General features: G+C 51.0%; 1 protein-coding gene across 1 annotated transcript in view; it reads right to left on the bottom strand.

Annotated features, from left to right (window-relative positions):
* Positions 1–6680, bottom strand: part of LOC147672097 (E3 ubiquitin-protein ligase TRIM39-like) — a 136863-nt gene extending 130183 nt beyond the window's left edge. The window contains exon 1 of the mRNA XM_086948036.1: positions 6188–6680. Coding sequence (XP_086804162.1) covers positions 6188–6610 — 423 coding nt within the window. The 5' untranslated portion in view covers positions 6611–6680. The remainder of the gene's footprint in view (positions 1–6187) is intronic.
* Positions 6681–22463: the final 15783 nt, after the last annotated feature.

Here is a 22463-nt window from a genome sequence, read left to right as displayed (position 1 = left end):
GGGTCCTGATGTCGTCAGTGGCGGCGATGAAGGCAGTTTTGGTGCTGCGGTTGCTGGGGAACCCAGACTGAGATGGGTCCAGGATGCTGTTTTCCTCGAGGTAGCGGGTCAGTTATTTTTTGAAGGTTTTATCAATGGCCTTCGCTGGGAAAGGGAGCAGGGAGATGGGCCGGAAGTTCTTGAGGTCCGCCTTGGGTTTTTTGAGTAAGGCGTTGATCTCGGCGTGCTTACAGCTCTCCTGGAAGGTTAGTGTCTTGAAGGAGATGTTTATGACTTTCCGGAGATGGGCTGCGATGGCGGGGCTGGCTTGTGGTGAGGGCTGGGGTCTGATGGAGATCCAGAGTGGATGGTGTTCATTACCTTGACGGTGTTGTCGTCATAGATGTTAGTCCAGGAGAGTAGTCGGTTGGTGCGGATGATGGTCGTCGTGGAGGCTGGGGTTTTAGTGGTTGTTGTGGCGGTCGTGATGTTAAAGCTGTCGTGGATGTCTGCGATCTTGCAATGGAAGAAGGTGGCCAGTGAGTCGCACAGGTCTTGCGAAGGTGGGATGTTGTTGGTGTTGGAGCTGGGATTGGAGAGTTCTTTCACTATGTTGAAGAACTCTTTGCTGTTGTGTGCGTTGTTGTCTAGGCGGTATTTGAAGGAGGCTCTTTTGGCGGCTCTGATGAGGTGATGGTGTCTGCAGGTGGCGTTCTTGTGGGCTGCGTAGCTGTCCGGGGTTCGTTCACGGAGCCAGTTTTCTCCAGCTTTCGGCAGGTTTGCTTGGAGGCCTGGAGGTCTTCAGTGAACCAGTTGGCTTTCTTGCTGGTGTGTCTGTTGGAGGGTTTTTTGAGCGGGCAATGGTGTTGGCGCAGTCGTTGATCCACTGTCTGAGGTTGCGGGCGGCGGTGTCAGCGTCGGTGGTCTCGGGTGGTGGGCCCAGGGCGAGGGTAGTGGTTAGCTGGTCTTAAGTGACTTTGCTCCAGCGGCGGTGAGGCATCTGTTGGGAGCGGTGTTGGGAGGTGTGCTTTCAGTAGGTGAAGTGGATGCAGCGATGGTCGTTCCAGTGGAGTTCGGTGGTGTGGTTGACGGAGACGTGGGGGCTTGCGGAGAAGATGGGGTTGAGCGTGTGGCCGGCGGAGAGGGTGGGTGTGGTGACGAGTTGTCTGAGTCCAAGATCCGCGAGATTGTCGATCAGGGTGGTGGAGTTGGTGTTGTTGTTCTCGAGGTGGAAGTTCAGGTCCACTTCAGACCTGGCCCAATAGACAATGATAACTGGACTGAGGCACTGGCATCCCCGCGAGATGCATCCATAGCATCGTATCTAAGGTTTACACAATTTAAATACCTTCACCAAATATACTTTACATGTCATAAACTGAGGCAGGCAGGATTAGTAGCGTCCCCACTTTGTCTGTGGTGCGGCGATAGTGAATGAACTTTCATGCATACTATCTGGCACTGTACTGCACTCCTCAAATTCTGGAAAGGGGTCATAACATGCTTGTCTGAGGTACCAGAGTGGAATGTTCCCCTTTCCCCGAGGTTAGCCCTACTTCATATCATTGAGGGAATTGGGGTAAGTAGATGCAAGCGCCACCTGTTGCTCCTAGGCTTAACATTGGCAAAGTGAGACATAGCCAGGGCCTGGAAGGTGGAATCCCCCACCCCTTCCTGGGGGGTTGGAATAAGGATCTAGACTACTGCATTGGACTGGATATTCCCATATTTAAAGCAAGGGTCTGCCCACAAAAACACCTTAAGATATGGAAGAGATGCGCAGATTACTGGGTCTTTATCTGGAGCCCCTTGCTCCTTCACTACAGGAGGCCGAAATATAAGGGTGGTGGGTGACTTTACCAAGTTACAATTTCGTGATCGATCCGGCAAGATGGCTAGGGGACGACCTCATAAGCGACTGTAATGTTAACATGGCACAACAGTTTAAAGTTATGTTTTTTGTATTAATGGGATAAAATTGATGCTGATATGCTATGAGCCACACTGCACAATGTCGCTCCAATGTTGAAGCCTTGTCTTATCTATTTGTGCACAACTATTGACACAATAAAATCTGTTTTAAAAAAAATAAGCACACGCCTAAGTTCTTAAAATAATCTGAAGCATGCAAAATACTGTAAGCAAGCGAAATAGTTTAATCAGATTTAAAGGCACACCCTGTAATAAACACAACTGATCTGCAGTAGTGTTTTAAATTCAATACACTATATATCTGCAGTGAAAAATGTATCAAGCCAGACTCACATTTCTATTAATAGGAGCATATTTAAAGAATTATCCAAGAAAATATTCTTGTTTCTTTCTTAAAATAAATCTCATATTTGAAATTGAAAATATATTTTAACCAAAGAAGCCAAAACATGTGATAGGCTTCAGAGGGTATCAAATGAATGTTTACAAAAAATGGTTGTTTTTACCTTGCCATATTATCCCATGTAGCTTCCAATTGGCTTGATGGCATGAGTGAAAGTTTCAGACAGTCCTGGCATTTTTAACCAAAATTAGCTAGGATTATGAAATTTATGATATAATCCCCACAAATTTAACAGCAAAACTACAAGTCCCAAAATGCAATGTATTGCTGGGTAAAATACCTGGATTGGCTGAAGGTGTTGCACATGCCATGGGACCACTTGACAACTCTGAAATAGAAATGTGGTGGTACTGCAACACGCCCAAAATAACTATGCTGGAGTTCAGAAGGTAAAAGAGCAATGAAGCTGCCTTTAAATGTTTAATTTATCTTGTCACATTGGTGTGCATTCAAATACAGAGGTCAAGTGTCAGGTAATATCTTAGGACATATTGCTGTTTATTTTATTTTTTCAACATGGAGATTGGTGTTTATTTTTTTTTCTCTTCCGGCCAGATAGTGAGACGATTTTGTATAGTTCACTATGTGACTGTAGCGATTACAAGGACCAGGGGACTGAATTCCTGCTATGCTGAGAAAACGGGAAAAGTCCTCCAAACTACGAATATCAGACTGCCTTGGGGTATTCTCATTGGTCTTAAGCCCCTCCTTTGCAAGGGGAAGGTGTTTGTCAATTAACCTGTTTGTGCAGCGAGGAATGGCGGATGGTGTTCCCCGCCTGATCCCAGCGTGAAGATTCAAGCCTCGTGGGAGTTTTGCCCTGGATATCGAGTTCTGGAGTACCGGAGGGTATTCGTGACTATTTCTTGAATTACTTTGATAAAAGTGCGGGCTCGCCTTTTTCATTAGTGAACCTTAACCCTGACTCTGAATAATTGTTTATGCTTCGCTAGTCAGAGAAGCCGCGGCGTCTGTTTAGAAGCGCAGAGACGCGTCTGGCAGCCCGCGAGAAAAGAAAAGTGTTTTGATCTTGTAACGCGACTGGGTTACGGACGCGTTCAGGGTGAACGCTTTTAGTTTGCAGAGAGGGTTTTTGTGGAGAGCTAAGCAGGTGCAGAAATTCGGAAAACCGCCTGCTCTCTTCTATTTGGGCATTCAATTCTTGAAGTGCAAGGACACTATTTCCTTTCCGGATGCAAAGGATATTTTTGTGGCTAATTAAGTCTCCGTGTTGTGTCGATAACAACACGAGAAAAGAAAAAAGAAAAGAAACGTTCTTTTCTTTATGAGACCTTTATTCTGTTGAAGTACCTTGTTGTATTTGCTTCCTGAAGTTTCATTCTGGGACTTGTTCGTTTTCTGGCATTACCTCTAAAAAGACTGGGTCTAAACTGGAAGTTATTTAAGGATTGGAAGCTAGTATCAATACTTCCATAAATGTTGGGAACTGAGGAATCTTGGTGAGTGGAAGAAAGGCACTTATAATATACAGTGTGCAGAGCTTCCTTGATCATATGAGTAATTGTGTGTTTTATCACCCTACCTGCAGCCTTGAAGGTATTACAGACCCAGCCAAGAGTGTTAACCACGCCCCTGTGAGGATTCTCGTGAATACAACTTCTTCCTCTTTTCCCTTTTTTCCCCCCGGGGCACGAAGTCAGGCAGAGTATTTAGAGTTCTCTGCTGGGGGTCGTGCTGGGAGGAATTAAGGGACTTAGCATCAGACATCGTCTCTGCTTGGCCCCAGGACAAGGTTAGTGGTGTTCTTATTTCTTGCGCTACTGCCAATCACGACAGTGACAATCTTGCTGCTGTACAGGAAGTGTGAAAGGAAATGCTTTAGGAAGTCAATTTCAATTTCTTTTGTGACACATAACATTTAGATACATGCAAATTAACTGTACAAATATATCAAAATATAATCAGCCGTTCGGAAAGCACAAACGAAGCACAAACTTGTGCTCTACATACTTTTATCAGTAAAACTGCATGTTTGTGCAATTATAGTGGCCATTTCAATTGAAAATGTGCAGTCTTCAAATGACAGCGCGCTACCACACCATGCTTTAGTAATATATTTGTGACAACGTGCTCTACAGTGTACCAACAGCTACACACACACCTGTACCCCTCCCCTGCTGAATGGGCGTGGCTCATTTGCTACACTTGTTCTTTGTGTGATGCTTGGGTTTTTCACAATTCCTGTGACTTTAGTGATGTAACATTGATGGGAGCACCCCCACATCTGAAAACTGTACCAGCACCACAGAAGGGGAGTACTGTGGGAGGCGGCTCTGCACCTTCCCCAGACGTATTGTATACACACTGTGTGCTCCGTGGCAGCCTATTGAATGGGAGTACCATGTAGCCTGGCTACACCCGTGGCCCACTCTGTAGCATACCTACCCTGTGCTCCTTGGCAGCAGCATCTGGAATGGGGAGCTTTGTGTATCCTGTCCCAGCCTCTGACCCAGACTAGAAGCACCCACTCACACATACCTTGTACTCTTGTGCAGCCTCTCCATTTGGGGGGGACAGTTAAGGTTACCACCTTTCCCAAAGAAAAACTTTGCCCATTTGTTCACTTTTTAATGTTCTGCAAACATACAACATTATGTAAAATAGTCTGTGTTCATTGCCTATCTGTCTGTGGTTACTTTAATCATCAGTCAGGGATCATTACAGCAGCTGTGGAACATATTATAAAGTGATTTCTTCTTATATTTACTGGTTAAAGTGTGTACTGATACGGGGTAAAAAAAAAAACACATAGAAGTTATTTTCTCAATGTTTATACCGGCTGGGATATTAGAACATTGGTCATGCCAGCTGGCAACCGTAAACACAGTAGGAGGCTGGACTACCCAATCTCTAGATCTACTGTATACACACCTTGGGGCAGATTTACAATAACTGGCGCATCCCTGTTTATCAGCATGGGTGCACCACTTATTGTGCGCCGTGGCTCCGCCACCATGGATGCGCCGCATTCACAATGTGGTGCACCATGGGGCAAAAACGGCACAGATGCGTGACGCATCTGTGCCGTAAAGGCGGTGCATTGCTGAAGTTGTGTCCCAAGCGCGAAGCAGCTCCAGCAATGCTCTAGAGCGCCCTATCTGTACAATGCTGCGTCAATCCTTACCCCTGCTTCAAGCAGGCACAGGGTTTTGACACAGCATGGCTCAAAAGTGACTAAGTGAAATCTTGTAAATTTCACTCAGCCACTTTTAGGAGGTGTTCCTGCGCAGGAACGCACACCCCCCTCCCCCACGCGCGCAGGATCGCCTACTTCTGGCACAGTGTTTTACAACGTGACGCATCTCCCAGATGGGTCACGTTGTTAATACCCGCACCATGGCGCATCTTTTGCAACAGAGGCGTAAAAGAGGCGCAAGGGGCTTGTAAATCTGCCCCCTTGTGCTCCTGGGCAGCCTCTTGAATGGAGAGTAGCATGTAACTGGTCCCAGCCTCTGACCAGGGGCGGCTCTAGGTTCATGGTGGCCTTGGGCGGGGAGCGTAGGTAGGGGGCCCCGGAAGAGGTTGTCTGGGCCGGGCGGAGCGCGGAGGCCAGTGAAGAGGGGGGCTCAGGGTGTTTGAAAGTGGAACAGAGCCAGAGGCCACCAAATCCCTGCCAGGGGCCGCCACACAAATATTTACCTATCCTCAGAGGATTATTATATTAAGGATATATATTGATGTGGTGGCCCCTGGGGTTTGGTGGCCCTGTGCAGGTGCACAGCTTGCACATGCCTCAGGCCGGCCCTGCTCTGACCCACCTTTATAGCACCTACCTCGTACCCTTTGGCAGCCTTTTGAAGTGCCGTGTACTCCGGTTCTACCCCGCCTGACCCAGCTCTGTAGCGCACATACCTTGTACTCCTGGGAAGCTTCTCGGATGGGGAGCACCCTGTGCTGCTTGTGATCACGTGACATGCTGCAGACCACACAGATGGGCTCCTGGTCATCTTCACAGAACAGTTTCAGTTTCTCTTCGTGTTCTCGGCACAGATTCGCCTCCTGGGGGGTCGGACTCGGTACCTGAAGCTGTTTAACGATTTCCACCATGTTTGCCAGGTGCCTGTTGGGCCGGAGGGATTCACTTTGAGATATTTCTCTGCACTGAGGGCAGGGGAAGTCTGTCTGCAGCCCCTCCCTGCACTGAGTGATACAGGACAGACAGAAAGTGTGTCCACAGTGTCCACACTCCACCGACACGGGGTCTGTGAAATATTCCAGGCAGATGGAGCAGGTGGCCTCCTCCTTCAGGCTCTGGTGGTGGTTTGCTGCAGCCATGTTCCAGCCAGTCCCGTCCCGAGGGAAAGAGAGGTGAAGTTAAGTTTCGTTTCTCTCCGCTTCTGAAGTGGGAGTGTCTGTCTCTCCTTCCTTACACGCCCACCCTCTGTACAGAACAACTGGGAGTTTCTGCAGCAGAAAAGGGAGTGTCTGTGGTTAAACTGGGTTGTCTGCAGCAGAGTTGAACCGTCTGCCTTTAACCTAGGAGAGCAAGGAGTGTCTGCAGAGGAGCTGAGAATATCAATGTATGACTTGAGAATATCAATGTATGACCTCGGACTGTTTGCATCTCAGCTGGGAGTGTCAACAGTTTACCTGGGAACACTAAAAACATAAGACGAGGCTCCAGTGCAGCGGTGCGAGTGCCTGGGGGTGGGGGGGAAAAGGGGGAATGCTCAGGCAACACAGGGGTCTGGCAGGGTCGTGCACTCCCCTTGGGATAACAGGCCCATGGGACACCTGACATTAAGTGTGTGAGCGGGCTGGGCGTGGAGGTTGCAGCCGCCTCTTCAATACATTGTGCACAGCCATGAATTACTAGGAGTGCTGTGCCCCTGCAGAGTCTAGCCGGCCGCTAACCCAACCAAATTCAGTCATAGGCGTCCCAATGCACATTAACTCCAAACTCAAGAAAGACTCTGTATCCCGGCTCTGCTGATTTACTTGCACCGCAGAAAAGGCGCGATATCCTTGTGGACACACGCATCGCTTTGAACCTGCCCCTGTTTCCCTGAACCACTGACTGTGAGCCAGCCCAGCCCTCTGATACTGACCGCGTCAATTGGATTGTGCAGTTGTGGACTCACTGTCTCTGTCGGCCCTCATGTGTCCCCTCCTGGCCCCCGGGGTGTGATGCTGCTATCCGACGCCCACAGTGTGGACTCAGTAGAAATACACTTGATGCACCCTGCGAGGCGCCCACCTGCTTCAATACTCGGCCACTCAGAGCAGCTCTTCTGCATTAACCCCCACGGGGATATCCCACCCGTCGCCTGCATTGTCATCCCTTCCTGAGGCGCTACATCCTCTGAGCTGTTCCTCTGACAGGCTCCTAGAACCGATCCCAGCTCCACGGGGGTACCAGGTTGTGCAGCTTCAAAGTCTGCCATTCGCCCAGACAACCCTTCTGTGTAGATGACCGCCCGGATGATGTCCTCATATCCTGGACCAGTGGGGTCCAATCACTATGCCACACCAGAGGTAAAACTGCAGACATCCAAGGGCTATCCTAATCCCAGTCCACTCTATCCAAAAGTTCCTCCACGCAAATGATGTAAGTGAAGTAGTGTGGCTCACTGGTTAGAGGCGGCAGACCCGAGAGCAGAGGACGGCCCGGGACCAGGGTTCGATTCCCGGCGCGGCAGGTTTCTGGACCAGGGTCAGCGGACTCGATAATTCTCTCGCCTCGGTGCCCACTCTGATCAGCGATCACACTCGGCAACTCTGGGCATTAGCTTGCCTCATCTTCACTAACGGCCCCACCAGACCGCCGGGGATGCCTGGTCTCACCCTGGAGATACCCATTAAGGGGCCATCTCTCAGGGAAGCCAGGAAGGGTTTCGCAGCGGTCGAAGCGCCTTGGGACCCTACGGGTAAGTAGTGCGCTATATAAATGCCTATACATTTACAATGTACCTCCACTAATGCGGTCCGACAACTGGACATCATCCTAAGGGAAATACGAGAATCCAGAGCAGTCATTCGAGCAGCACCTGGAAACACTCCCCACCGATCTCAGTCTCCGTAAAGATGACCATAGGAAGCTGGCAGACAAGGTTAAGAATAACTAAGGTATACACGTTGTAGTAACACCTTGGCAGTTGGAACAAACCTCTACAGTTGCTCGACTCCAACGAAAAGTAGATGTGCTATAAGAATGCACAGAAGAGGCTGAGGGCTGAGCTCGTCCTAACGACTTAAGGATCGTTGGAACGCCACGCCACAAGGAATGGAAGGCCCCAACGCCATACAATATGTAGAAGACTAGTTCCATACTACAGTGGCACCTACAGGGCTCGGGCGATCTGACTGGTGTACAGTGGAAAGGGCACACCAGGCCCCCAGTGGGAGCACCGCTGTTCACCATCATTGCTCGTCTCTGTGGAGCAAGAGAAACAGCACCTATCCTGCCAATGACAAAATATTGGTATTCCCGGATTATATGCTTGCCGTCCAGCGTTGGAGGACCTCCTTTCAGGTGGTAAATAGACAGCTGCGTACAGGACATCTTCCTGTGCCCCACTATTCCTGCTAGACTCAAAGTCATACACGATCAGAGGAGTATTTTTTTTTACACCCCGGTAACAGCATGAGATTGGCTGGAACAGCATTTTCCTGAGTCTCGATCACTCAGGGTTTCACAGTCCTTACCACCCAAGACAGAGCACCGACCATAAAAGAAACGAGGAGGATTGACTAATCAAGCACAGTACAGTGTGGTCCCTTCACCACAGCAGGATCAATAGGGTCGGAGGGCTGCAATTATCTCTGCGATTTCTCTCGAAACACCCAGCCACCCTCCAGCACCAGTTCCTCACTGGCCAGTGCATCGAGCACAGAGGGAAGCATAGCACTTCTTCCATTGATCACTCCACAGACAGCCAAGGCTCTCCTGGGATAGAGACTTTGTAAGTAGCACCCCCATGAAGGGGCTCATCTGTCCTATATGAGGTTTATTTATTTATTTCTTTATTTATTTCTTTCGATTTATATAGCGCTATATAACCCCGGGGTCTCTAAGCGCTTGTCCAGTAAACACCACAGGAACCAAAAGAAACACTATAGGCGAATTATAGCCCTCCCCAAGCTTTTTGGAACAGAACCGTCTTCAGCCTCTTCCGAAAGGTCAGCAAATTGGGTTCTTTGCGCAAGTCCACCGGTAGACTGTTCCAGACCCCTGGAAGGGTATTGGAGATGGCACGACCGCCCACTGTCGCCAATCTGAACCGGGGTTGCGTGAGCATAGTTGCTTCGGCAGATCTTAACACCCTGGACGGTGTGTATGGGGTCAGGCGGGTCTTGATGTAGCTTGGTGCCTTACCGTAAAGGGATTTATGTGCAATGCATAACCCTTTAAAAAGCACCCTCTGCCTTACTGGGAGCCAATGTAGCTCACGCATGAGTGGGGACACATGCGTGCTCCTGGGTTTCTTATGAATGAGCCTAGCGGCATCATTCATCACCATCTGCAGTTTGTCCAGAAGTTTTTGAGGTAAGCCCAGATAGAGCGAGTTACCATAATCCAGTCTTGCCAGGATCATAGCAGAGACCGCCCTTCGCAGGGTAGAATAGGACAGTAATGGCGCGATCTTCCTGAGTTGACGCAACATGCCAACACAAGTTCCTACCACCGTGGTGACCTGTTTCCGCATGGAGAGCTTGTCATCCACATAAATGCCAAGGCTTTTTACAGCCACTGCCGGCTCCGGGGGCGGTCCAAGTTCCCTCGGCCAGAATCCATCATGCCATGGGTTGCCGGCGATGGTAACAGGTAGAACTTCCGTTTTCTCCGGATTGATTTTTAAAGAATTCAGTGACATCCAGTTAGCTGTCTGCTTCAGGATGGCTTGCAGATTAGCTGGTGCCCCATCATCCATTTGGATAATGATTTGGGTGTCATCGGCGTAGTTATATACCTGACAATCCATCTGATTCAGGAGTCCAATCAGTGGTTGAAGGTATATATTAAATAACAGGGGCGACAAAGCCGACCCCTGTGGCACTCCACAAGAGATTGATGATGCCGTGGAGAGTAATTCTCCCAACTGGACTCTTTGTATTCTCCCTTGTAAAAAAGAGGCAAACCAGGCATGGGCTGTGCCCCGGATGCCGAAGTCTCTCATCCGCGTCAACAGTTGTTTGTGACTGACGGTGTCAAACGCCGCGGAGAGGTCTAACAGCACCAGGGCGCCGGGTATCCTCTTATCTGCCCTAGTACGGAGCTCGTCTATGATGGACAGCATGACCAGTTCCGTGCTGTGGTTTGCACGGAACCCTGATTGGTTTGGTTCCAGCAGGCCATTCCCTTCTAGATGATCCGAGAGGGCGGCCAAAACGTGCTGTTCCAACACCTTGGCCAGGAAAGGGATCTGGGAGATAGGCCTAAAATTTTTTAGGCATTTCACATCTGCCCCAGGCTTTTTCAGCAAAGGGATCAACCTTGCTTCCTTAAAGGCATTAGGTACCTTTCCTAATGCTAGAGAGGAGTTCAAGAGATTCGATACCTCCTCTTCTATTCCTGGCATGGCCAGTTTGAAAACGTCAGGGGGGCAAGGGTCTGCCTGCGAACCCGACTTCACTCTCCCGATAAGCCTGGGCAGGTCCTCCTTCATAATGGGGGGAAGAAGTTCCAGAGGTCTAGCCACCGGCTTTTTGGCCAACGTGGCCAGTGGAGGGCAAGCGTGTATGGGGGTACAGGCAATTTCCGAATTAAGATCCGCAATTTTGCTGGTGAAAAAATTCTGAAATCTCTGGCAGTCCTCTAGAGTGAACTCTGGCCTCTGTTCTTTCACTTTTTTAAGTTCATTTAGGACTCGGAAAACTTCTTTTTGAGGGTTTGTCGCTGTAATGATCCGGTTGTCAATGAAGGTTGTCATAAGAGGTTACCTATTGCAATACCTGGGAAGAGAGACCAGGGCCGGCTCTAGGCATGTGCAAGCTGTGCACCTGCACAGGGCCACCAAACCCCAGGGGCCACCACGCCAATATATATCCTTAATATATTAATCCTCTGAGGATAGATACATATTTGCGTGGTGGCCCCTGGCAGGGATTTGGCGGCCTCCGGCTCTGTTCCACTACTAAACACCCTGACCCCCTCCCCTCTTTACTGGCCTGCGCGCTCCGCCCCGCCTGGACCACCTCTTCTGGGCCCCCTACCTACGCTCCTTGCCCAGGGCCACCATGAGCCTAGCGCCGCCCCAGGAGAGACAAATTGGTATGCTGATGTATGGTGGGAGGGTCCCGCGGGTGCCCTAGACGAGTCAATTGATACCATCGGCAACTTGTGCCATACCATAAGGATTCAAGACGCTGAAGCTGCCGCTACTGGCCACTGATCCTTGTACCCCACCATTCGGAGTGATAACTTCACTTTTTCTTTGTGAGATGCCAGGTTCTGGGCCTGGGTAAGCATTGATTCCTAAACGGGCTGGCGATTCCACCCTAGCAATACTCACTGCCTTTATGCTACGCAAACTGAAGGCGACTGCACCAATCTTTATGTTTTCACATGTTTTCTTTTGTTCTTACAAGTTTGGTTGTGCAAGTTTGAATCGCTGGACCTTATGTTGGGAGTTAATGTTGTTTATGAAACTAAGACATCGACCCAAATAGATGATAAGTATACTGTTAATAATTGTATGTACATGCATGCTGGCTTGAGACACTATATCTCATGCATAAATGTCTGTTGCATGCCAACATTACTTTAACACCTGGAATGTCCGGGTTTGGGTTTCATGCGGGAACGTCACCGGACGTTGGCCCAAATACACCGCCTACAGGCACCTATCGTCAGTTTTCAGGAGACTCATCTCCTTCTGAAGCACCCAGATTTCGGCAAGAAATGGAGGAGGCAATTATTCTGTATTACATATATTCTGCTTTCGTGCGGGGAGCTGCGGTGTGGATTTGTGCAGGTGTCTCATTTACAGCCCTAGACATTCGGATTGATATACACGACCATTGGTACTGGGAAGCATACACACCCCTAACACAGAACAAGACACCTTCCTAACCCATTTGTCCACGGTCCTCGTGGACTGGGAACAATACACCTCGGTATTGGGCGGGGATTTTAACACCTTGCTTGACGTAGACCTGGACAGATCTCACCTCCCCTTTTCGGGCACAAACCTGGTCAGACAAGCGAAGGCTCTTGGATGCTGGGTAGAGGAGTGGTTCCTTAGAGATGCATGGTGCAGTTTCATTGAAAGAATGGGTGAATACTCATTTTATTCACCCATCGCACATGCTTCATGCGTGACTTGACCGCATCTTATGCAGCACCTCACTCCAGGCAGGCGTCACTCATACAACTTATCTTGGTAAAACTGTCTCAGAACATAATCCTTCAGAGGTGACAGTATCATAGGGTCAAGTGCCAGCTCCCACACCCACCTGGCGCTTACAATCAAAGCACTTGGAAAACGAGGGGTTCTACAGCACCATTCCCAAAGCGATAGACATGTATTTCACTGAAAACTCCAACACGGCCTCCCCTGAGTTGGTAAAAGGGGAATCATTTAAAGTAGTGGTCCGAGGGACGTGTTTGAGCTCCATAGCTGGAGCCTGCAGGATGGTCCTTAATGAGCTCACCCATGTAGAGAGTAGCTTATGGCCCCTACAGAAAGATACCATAGCAGTCGTCTCACACACCCCAGCCCTACAGGCTGCCAGGATCGAATATGCTGAACTACTTGAGCGCCTGCGTGTCATATAGCATATGTGCAAATTTTCCATACTGAGGCAGACAAGTCTGGTACGTTACTAGCCTCTATGATCAGACCGATAGCTCCACCCACTCCTATCCTCACCATGGTTACTCCACAGCAGGTCCAAGTCACCATGTGATTTGAGATAAATAAAGCATTTCACGATTTTTATGAAGAACTATATTCTGCTCCCGCATCCTACCCTATTGACCCCCTGGTAATCAAGTCTTTCTTGCAACAGCTGAAACTACTGAAGATTTAGGTCCCCAATTGGGAATCCTTGGGAGCACCACTGACCACTCGCAAAATCTGTGGGGTCCATTAAGGAATTAGCATGTAATAAATCCCCGGAAACCGATGGACTTCCTGTGAAGTTTTACTCCATATATACTAGTCTCCTAGTTCCACAGCTGGAGCGAATGTACAAGGCCTCTCTGGAAGAAAGTATGCTGCCACCCCCCACTAGACAAGCATTTTTAACATCTCTACTGAACCTGGCAAACCGCCCTCATATATGGCCTTGTACAGACCACTATCGCTCCTCAACACTGAGTATAAAATTCTCAGCAAGGTCCTGACAAAACGGCTTCTTTTTCTACTTCCCAGGCTCATACATATCGATCATTGCAGATTTGTCCCTTAATATAAGTCGATTGTATCATGTCATGGATGCCATGCGAGGTCAATATCCTTGGGTTGGCTGTTTCTCCTTAGACCTCTGGCAAGCATTAACACGTCAGGTTGGGACTTCATGACCCTAAAATGCGTTGGGGTCCACCCTATTTACATCTGATGGGTAAAATTGCGAAATGCTTCTCCCTCAGCGAGAAGCCGAAACAATTCCTATATCTTAGACCCCTACTCAATCTCCTGTGGTACTAGGTAGGGATGCCCGCTGTCCCATTACTATTTATATTAACGTTTGAGCCATTGGTGCAGCAGATCAGACAAAAGGCATGGACTGGGGGATACCTATAGGACGGATGTATGACGTTAAAATGCATACTTTTACATCGCATACCATTACAACGCAATTTTTACAACGCAGGATCCTTTACAACGCATGCCTTTAGACGCATGTCATTACATAGCAGATGCTATTACAGCGCATGCCATTACAACGTAAGTATAGGTAAGTATATATTTTTTTTTAAATTGTAATTAATAAATATTTAATTAATTTAATTTAATTAATTTAATTTATTTAAAGTAGTTTTTTTAAAAACGGAACCCTTAAAATACCCCTGTACCCCTATACCCAAAACCTATCCCTAATCCCTAAAGCTACCCCTGTACCCCAAAACCCAAACCTAGCCCTGAAACCTAAAAATACCCCTGTACCCCCAAAACCCAAACCTAGCCCTGAACCCTAAAAATACCCCTGTACCCCAAACCTAGCCCTGAACCCTACAAATTCCCCTGTACCCCAAAACCCAAACCTTGCCCTGAACCCTAAAAATACCCCTGTACCCCAAAACCCAAACCTAGCCCTGAACCCTAAAAATACCCCTGTACCCCATAACCCATACCTAGCCCTGAAACCTAAAAATACCCCTGTACCCCATAACCCAAACCTAGCCCTGAAACCTAAAAATACCCCTGTACCCCATAACCCAAACCTAGCCCTGAAACCTAAAAATACCCCTGTACCCCATAACCCAAACCTAGCCCCGAAACCTAAAAATACCCCTGTACCCCATAACCCAAACCTAGCCCTGAAACCTAAAAATACCCCTGTACCCCATAACCCAAACCTAGCCCTGAAACCTAAAAATACCCCTGTACCCCAAAACCCAAACCTAGCCCTGAAACCTAAAAATACCCCTGTACCCCATAACCCAAACCTAGCCCTGAAACCTAAAAATACCCATGTACCCCAAAACCCAAATTAAATAAATGTTTTAAAAAAGATAAACTTACCTATACTTACATTGTAATGGCATGCGTTGTAATAGCATCTGCTATGTAATGTCATGCGTTGTAAAGGCATGCGTTGTAAAGGATCCTGCGTTGTAGTAGTTGTGTTGTAAAAGTATTCCATTGTAACAGTTGCGTTGTAACTGTTGTTTCCCCTATAGGACCCACAATCCATGCAATATCACTATATGCCGATCTACATGGTTTTGTACTCAAAAGACCTCCGGATGAACCATGCTGAGACTGCCAAGACATTCTCCAACCTTGCAAATCTTTCTGGTCTCTCCGTTAATATTAATAAATCATATGTGGTCTCATTTGAGGGCACATATTCTGGGACATCTCCGCCCTTCAGAGATGAAAATGTCCAGGTTGCACCTCACACATTTAGATACTTGAGGATTTAGATCTACCGTGAGTCGATAGACCTCATAGAAGGAAATCTCCAGAAAGCAATTGCATCTCCACAGTCACAGATTAGTTTCTGGATTACCATTCTCAGTAGCTGGTCGGCTGGCACTAGCCAAAATGGTCATGCTGCAGCGTATTCTCTGTTTGTGAATTTACCTGTATTGCTGCTGACCCGTTATTTTAAGTATTTGAACAATTTACTGACATATCTAGTATGAGGCACTGGCAGATGGAGGGTTGGTCTGCCCAAGCTTCAGCTACCCTCTGATAGAGGAGGGATGAGTGCCTCTGACTTTAGATCCTACTGTCTGGCAGGTCAGCTGCAATGGCTCTCCTTCTGATTGGCTGGCCGGAATCTCTGGGAAATTGACTACACCACAGATATGCTAACCCAAGGCAGACTACCTAACTTTCTGTACCCGGGATCTGCCCTGCCCGCTTCAGCCCTGTTGTAGTTGCGCCTCGCCCTTGCATACTGGAAATTGGCATTGCGATACCCCAAACCAGCGATACATATGCTCCCAACATACCCCTGCTGTGACTCCCCATGACAGCTGGCGTCTTCCTTACGGAGAAAAGACTGCGCCCCTGGATAGAGGGTGGAGCCGCGACAGTTAGTACATTCTTTGGGGATAACACCCTCCTGAACCACACAGACATGCACAGGGCCTGCCACACAAACTATTTTTAACCCACTCCTGCATCACACAATACATACGTCAACACCGGGCACCGGATGATACTGAACCCCCTACACACAAATTTGTTCAAGTAATACATAAAGTAGGCCACGGACATCACCTAATCCGATGGCTGTACCGGGGACTAGGACACTCTCGACTTCTCTGGCCCCTTTACTTACTAAATTGGAAAAGGACCTAAGTCGCAAACTGCGAGATAAAAGAATGGATCTCCTTGCTGGAACACTCCAGGAAGATCTCACGAAATGCAAAATTAAAATTTATTTAATTTACCAGATTATACAGGGCGAATCTCACACCACGTCGGCTCTATGCGATGTTCCCTGCCTCGTCCCCTACATGAGCCCATTGCCATACCCAAGACTCTACAATGGTACGTAGGCTGCGGGCTTGCCCTGTGATCTCTAACTGGATGCAGATTATTATTATTATTATTAAATTGTATTTGTAGGCTGCACAGCTACCCCAAAGGGTTTCACCGGCGCCGTCCCGGTAGGAAAGAAAAGATAAAGAATGAGAGGAAAGGCATTAGAGGTAAAAAACCAAGGGCCATATTATCAAGAAAGGGCGATACATTATTGCCGCTTTTATCGGCAAAGCGGCGATAATGTATCGCCCTTTCTTGATAATATGGCCCTAAGTGTTGAAACCTTTGCAGAATGCACAGTACACGGTTTCCTCGCGTTCCGGGCAGATCCGGACCGCACTGTGGGGCATATTATCAAGCCCCAGCGAGGGGGGCGTGGCTTGGATGCCGAGGAGGTAGGCAGCGTGAGCTCGGAGCTCCGTGCCCGATCCCGGAAAATATCCTGAAAATTTGATCGGACCCCGAGGTAACCGATACCATCCGGTACTGGACGGTACTGCGGAGGGTCCGGGGCCCACGGAGGACGACACCGAGCCATCCCACAGCAGTATTTCGACTTTGAAAGTTGGACCCAGGCGAGAAGTCGCGGACCCCAAAATGGCGGCGAGGGCATGAGATCGGACACGACGGAGACATCTGCCCGGAGACCCACTGAGGACTGCTCCCTGACAAATCAGGGGTGTTGGCGGCCGCATCGCGCCTCTCCCCGGGTGCCGAGTGGACTTTGGGCGCACCCTCGGGCGGTGGCTGAGGACCGCCCCCTGGTAGGGGCGACGACAGTGCGGCAGTGACCCAGTGACGAGAGCCCCGGGCCCCTGGCACGTCTGGCGCTGGCCGGGCTGCGATCGCTCAGTGTTTCCTGCTTCTTGGTGACAAATCTGGGCCCGGGAACCCTGCCGGAGGACGAAACCCGACGGCACTCGGAGGGTGACCAGGAACATACTCGGAGACCACCGCCCAAACCGGCCCAGATGGGGAAGACGAAGGGGAAGGGAGATGGCGCGACCGATACTGAGGCTGCGGAGGGAGCGGAGCGAGACCAAGCGGCATTGCAGCGGATGCAGGATCGTATCCTGGAGGCCATCGCCACCACAAAGGACGCCCTGCAACAAGATATAGCTCAGGTGGCGACGGGTTTGGGCCTCCTGAAAGCCGACCACGACAAACTTAAAGACAGGGTGAAATCCGTGGAGATCACGGTTAAGGAATTAGCCCCGGGCCAAGAAACGATGAAGGCCCAGATGACAGACGTGATGGACCGCCTGAAGGTGCTGGAAAGGAGGGCCGAGGATGCCGAAAACAGAAACAGGCGCAACAACGTACGCCTAGTGGGCCTGCCAGAAAAAATTGAAGGCGACGACATGGTGGGCTACCTTGATAACTGGCTGCGGACGGAGGTGGCACCAGAAGGTCTGTCCCCCTTCTTCTCCCTGGAACGGGCACATAGAGTTCCAGCGCGCCCGCCAGCCTTGGGCCTTCCTCCTCGCCCGGTGGTGTTCAAGTTGCTCCATTACCGGGACAGAGATTGGCTCTTACAGAGGGCGAGAGAGGCAGGGCCCTTTCAAGTGGATAACAACAGAGTCACCATGTTCCCGGACTACACATTTGAGACGCAGCGACTCCGGGCAAACTTCCTGTCCCTCAAGCGGGAGCTCCGCCAGGAAGGCATCAAGTACTCCCTGTTGTTCCCTGCCAAGCTAAGAGTGGTGGTGGATGAGAAATCATTATTCTTCACGACCTCCGCGGACGCTTGGGACTGGTGGGACACTTATAAAGCGGGAACGGACGGTGCTAAGGCCAGGGAGGAGGAGGCTAAGGTGGCGAAGCCGGTCAGGCAGTCTCAACGGATCAGGAGGAACCGCAAGAGAACCGGGAAACCATCGGTGTCGCAGACGGAGGCGGAGAGGCAGGCGGCGCTACAGGCGGTAGTGGACTTATCTAGGACCGCCAGGACTCGGTCCGGGAAGGGCACGGAATCGGAGGACCCGGGCACGGGCTCGGAGACAGGACAATCGGAATTTGGTGGAGCCCGGGGCCCTATTGTGACGCCGCAGACTTCGGAGGAGATACTGGAGGCGTGTTGAACTGAACTGGTGGAGTGAACTCGTTGGTTGGACACCGGGGCACTGGGCCCGCAGCAGTGGAACATTATTGATTGAGGTTTTGGGGAGCTGTAATGAGGGGATTGTGGGGTGGAGCGCGCGGGGCTGATTTGTTTTGAGGTTTTATCGCATTGAGCCGCGCCTTACTGGCCCCTAAGGTCATCGCAGTGGGGACTGCGACCATTACCACCTTTCCTTGAGGGGTGGTCGGGAGTGTTGGTTTGGATGGGGGTGCTTCCAGTTGCGGGGGGGCCTGTCCTGGGGGGGTGGGAGTTGCGAGCAGTTGGGGTTGCTCGGGGGGTAGTTGTTGTTGGAGGGGTTCGGCTTCCTGTTTGGAGAGGGTGGGTGGGTGGCTGGGCCCGTGGTCGCGGGACTTATGCGGACATTGTTCTTTGCTGTATGGTCCGGTTGTGTAGGGGGGGATGGCTAGTACTGGGGCGTTGAAATGTGTGACCTGGAATGTGCGGGGTATGCAGTCCATGACGCGCAGACATAAAGTTCAGGCGTACCTCAAGCGTAGGGGGGTTCATATAGCGTTCCTGCAGGAGACACATCTTAATAAGCAGGAAGGGGCGGCTCTGCAAAGGCGTTGGAGGGGGCAGCTACTCTACACGACATTTTCGGCTTTTGCAAGGGGGGCACTGATTTGGATACGGGCGGGGGTCCCCTTCCAGGTCTCAAAGTCATTGGTGGACCCTGAGGGCAGATATGTGGCGGTGGAGGGGAAGCTGAGAGGCAGGGTGATATCTCTCTGTAATGTGTATGCTCCTAATGTAGACCTGCCCGCCTTCTTGTCTACCATCTCGGGCAAATTGGCGGGTTATTTGGCAGGGCCGGTCCTCTTGGGGGGGGACTTCAACTCGGTTGAGGATGTGTTACTAGATAGGTCCCATCCCCCGCTGCGCGCGTCCCCAGTACATAGGGTCGCCAAGCGTAGGTTGGAATGGCAGGAGAGCTGGGCCCTCACGGATGCATGGAGGGCGTTGCACCCCACCGCTAGGGACTATTCCTTTCACTCGCACCTGCATGACTTGCATGTGAGGCTGGATGCGTTTCTTTGTTCGGCATGTGTGCTCCCCGCGGTGGGAGGGGCGGAATACTTGGCCAGGACGATATCGGACCACAACCCTTTGTTGATGTCTCTGGAATGGATGGTGACTGTTAACTGCGTGCCAACATGGCGCCTGCAACCTGACACCCTGGACGATTTGTTGTTCAGGGAGGCCCTGAGTGAGCGCATTGAGAGGTATTTTGAGGAGAACATTGGCTCGGCCTCCACGAGGGCGGTTGAGTGGGATGCGTTCAAGGTGGTGGTGAGGGGACACTGTATTGGACACACGGCAGGGGCTCGGAAGACTCTGTTGGATGACTTAGATAAGGCTGAGACACGGCTGAGGGATCTAGAGAAGAGGCGCCCGAATCACCCTGAACTGCAGGAGGGGCTTAGCGGGGCACGGGAGGGGCTGGCGGTAGAGCTGGAGCGGCTGCGTAGCTTCGACCACAAGGCGTACATGACAAGGGCGCATGCGGAAGGTGATAAGGCGGGGTCAATGTTGGCTTGGCTTGCTAACCCAGTCCGGGGGGGGAGTGCCGATCATGGGGATCCAGGAACCAGGGGAGGAGCCCTGCCACACACAACCCGGGATCCTGAATAAGTTTCGTGCTTATTATGAGGGGCTCTATGAGAGTGGTGGAACAGGAGGGGCGGAGGAGCTTGAGGAGTTCTTGGACGGGTTACAGTTGCCGCGAGTGGAGGACTCGGAGGCAGAAGAGCTAGGTCGGCCCATCTCTCTTGGAGAAATAGGTTGTGCTGTAAAGCAGATGGCTAGAAATAAGACCCCGGGCCTTGACGGACTACCGATCGAATTTTATGGCAAATACCTAGAGTACCTTGCACCACGACTGCGCGAGGTGTACAACGAGGCACAGGAGAGGGGCCGACTCCCGGGCTCCATGTGCGAGGCCCTCATGATCCCGCTCTTGAAACCGGGCAGAGAGGGTGCGGCGCTGTCCTCGTATCGTCCGTTGTCTATGTTGACGACGGACTACAAGATCCTCAGTAAAATTCTGGCCAACAGACTGCTGGTACACATGACAGGCCTGGTTCACGGTGACCAGTGCGGTTTCATACCGACACGCAACACCACTCATAACATTCGTAGACTCACGAGACTGATGGGTGCGGACTGGCCGGACGCCGTCTCCCCATTTGTCCTATCCATTGATATTGAGAAGGCATTTGACAGCCTTGAATGGGGATACTTGTATGAGGTGATGGGTCGCTTCGGGCTGGGGGACGGATATATAAAATGGACCAAGGTCCTCTACACCGAGGCGGTAGCGAGGGTTCGGGTGGGCACACTGATCTCGAGACAATACCCGATTAGGCGTGGCACTAGACAGGGTTGTTCCCTATCCCCGCTCCTATTCGCGTTGGCGATGGAACCCTTTGCTGCGGAAGCCAGACTGGGCCGCCACTACGCAGGTTTGTCATTTAGGGGGAGACCGCACTTCATCTCCCTGTACGCAGATGACTTGCTGATGTTTTTGGCCGATGCGGGCCCCGAGCTCCAGGGGGCGCGGCAGCTACTGGGGCAGTTCGGTAGGTTGTCGGGCCTGAGGGTCAACTGGCCTAAATCCTGTCTGTTTCCCCTGAGGCCGGGAGAACCGTGCCCACTCACTGCTCAGGAACTCCGGTGGGAGCCGCGCTGTCTGCATTATTTGGGGGTCTATGTTTACCACGCCCCGTCCGACCTACTGGATGGCAACATCACTCGCTGTATTAACGCCCTGCGGGGGTCCATGGACTTCTGGGCAACTCTGCCACTCTCCCTGGCTGGTAGAATTTCCCTTCTTAAAATGATAGCCCTGCCCAGGCTTTTGTACTATTTTAGGACACTACCGGTATGGGTCCCGAGCTCTGTTTTCAAACGCCTGAGGTCACTGGTCATAGCGTTCTTGTGGGGCACGGGTAGGAGGCGCATAGCGCTTGACACGCTGTTGCGCCCCAAAGATGAAGGAGGTATGGCAGTGCCGGATTTTGAAGGGTATTACCTAGCTGCGCAGCTGCAGACTTTTACTCAGGAGGTGGCGAGAGTGTATAGAGGCCCCGAGGACGCGAGAGTAGAAGGCACCCCGCGACACGTTCTGGCATATATTACGCTGCACCAGAAACTCCGGATGGGAGACCTGACGGTCGAGGAGCAGACGTTCCGGCTTTGCTGGGACCGGGCCCGTAAGCGGGCAGGTGTCCGCCTTATGTATGCCCCCGAAATTCCGCTGGGAATGGTCACCGCCCTCCCACATGGGGGTGACTGGTCGCGCTTGCTAGGATGGGAGGAGGCGGGAATACAAATGCTGGGTGACCTCTACGAAGATGGGGTGTTGCTGCCGTTTCGGGACCTGCAGGAGCGATTTGACCTTCCGAGGGGCGACTACTTGCTGCACGCAGCAGTCACGGGCGCTATGCGAGCCCACTGGGGGGAAGGGCTGCAGGAACCGGGCACCTCGATGGCCTGCCAGTACGCCATGATGGCGGCGGGAACCTTTAAGGCTGTCACGTGCCTGTACTCTAGGATGCAGCGGGAGGCCTTGCAGCCTTTGGCAGCCCTGAAGGCCAAGTGGGAGCTGGACCTCCAAGTGGAGATACCAGACACGACCTGGGGCCAGTTGCTAAGGCGGGCACGGAAGAGCTCGAGGAACGCCAGGTTCCAGTTGATTCACTTTTATGTCATTCACAGGGCATACCTCACCCCCGGGAAAATCCAACAGTATTTTGGGGCGACCGACGCTGCTTGCCCCAGATGTAACACAGCTGGGGCGGATTTGTGCCATATGCTGTGGGATTGCCCCTCTTTGGGAGATTATTGGCAGGAAGTTGGGCGGGCCCTTAACGTCGCGACAGACAGGGATATCCAGTTT

The sequence above is a fragment of the Lissotriton vulgaris genome, unplaced genomic scaffold (genome assembly GCF_964263255.1).
Source record: "Lissotriton vulgaris unplaced genomic scaffold, aLisVul1.2 SCAFFOLD_2700, whole genome shotgun sequence".
NCBI classification, from domain to species: Eukaryota; Metazoa; Chordata; class Amphibia; order Caudata; family Salamandridae; genus Lissotriton; species Lissotriton vulgaris.
This window is presented reverse-complemented; position numbering and strand designations above follow the sequence as displayed.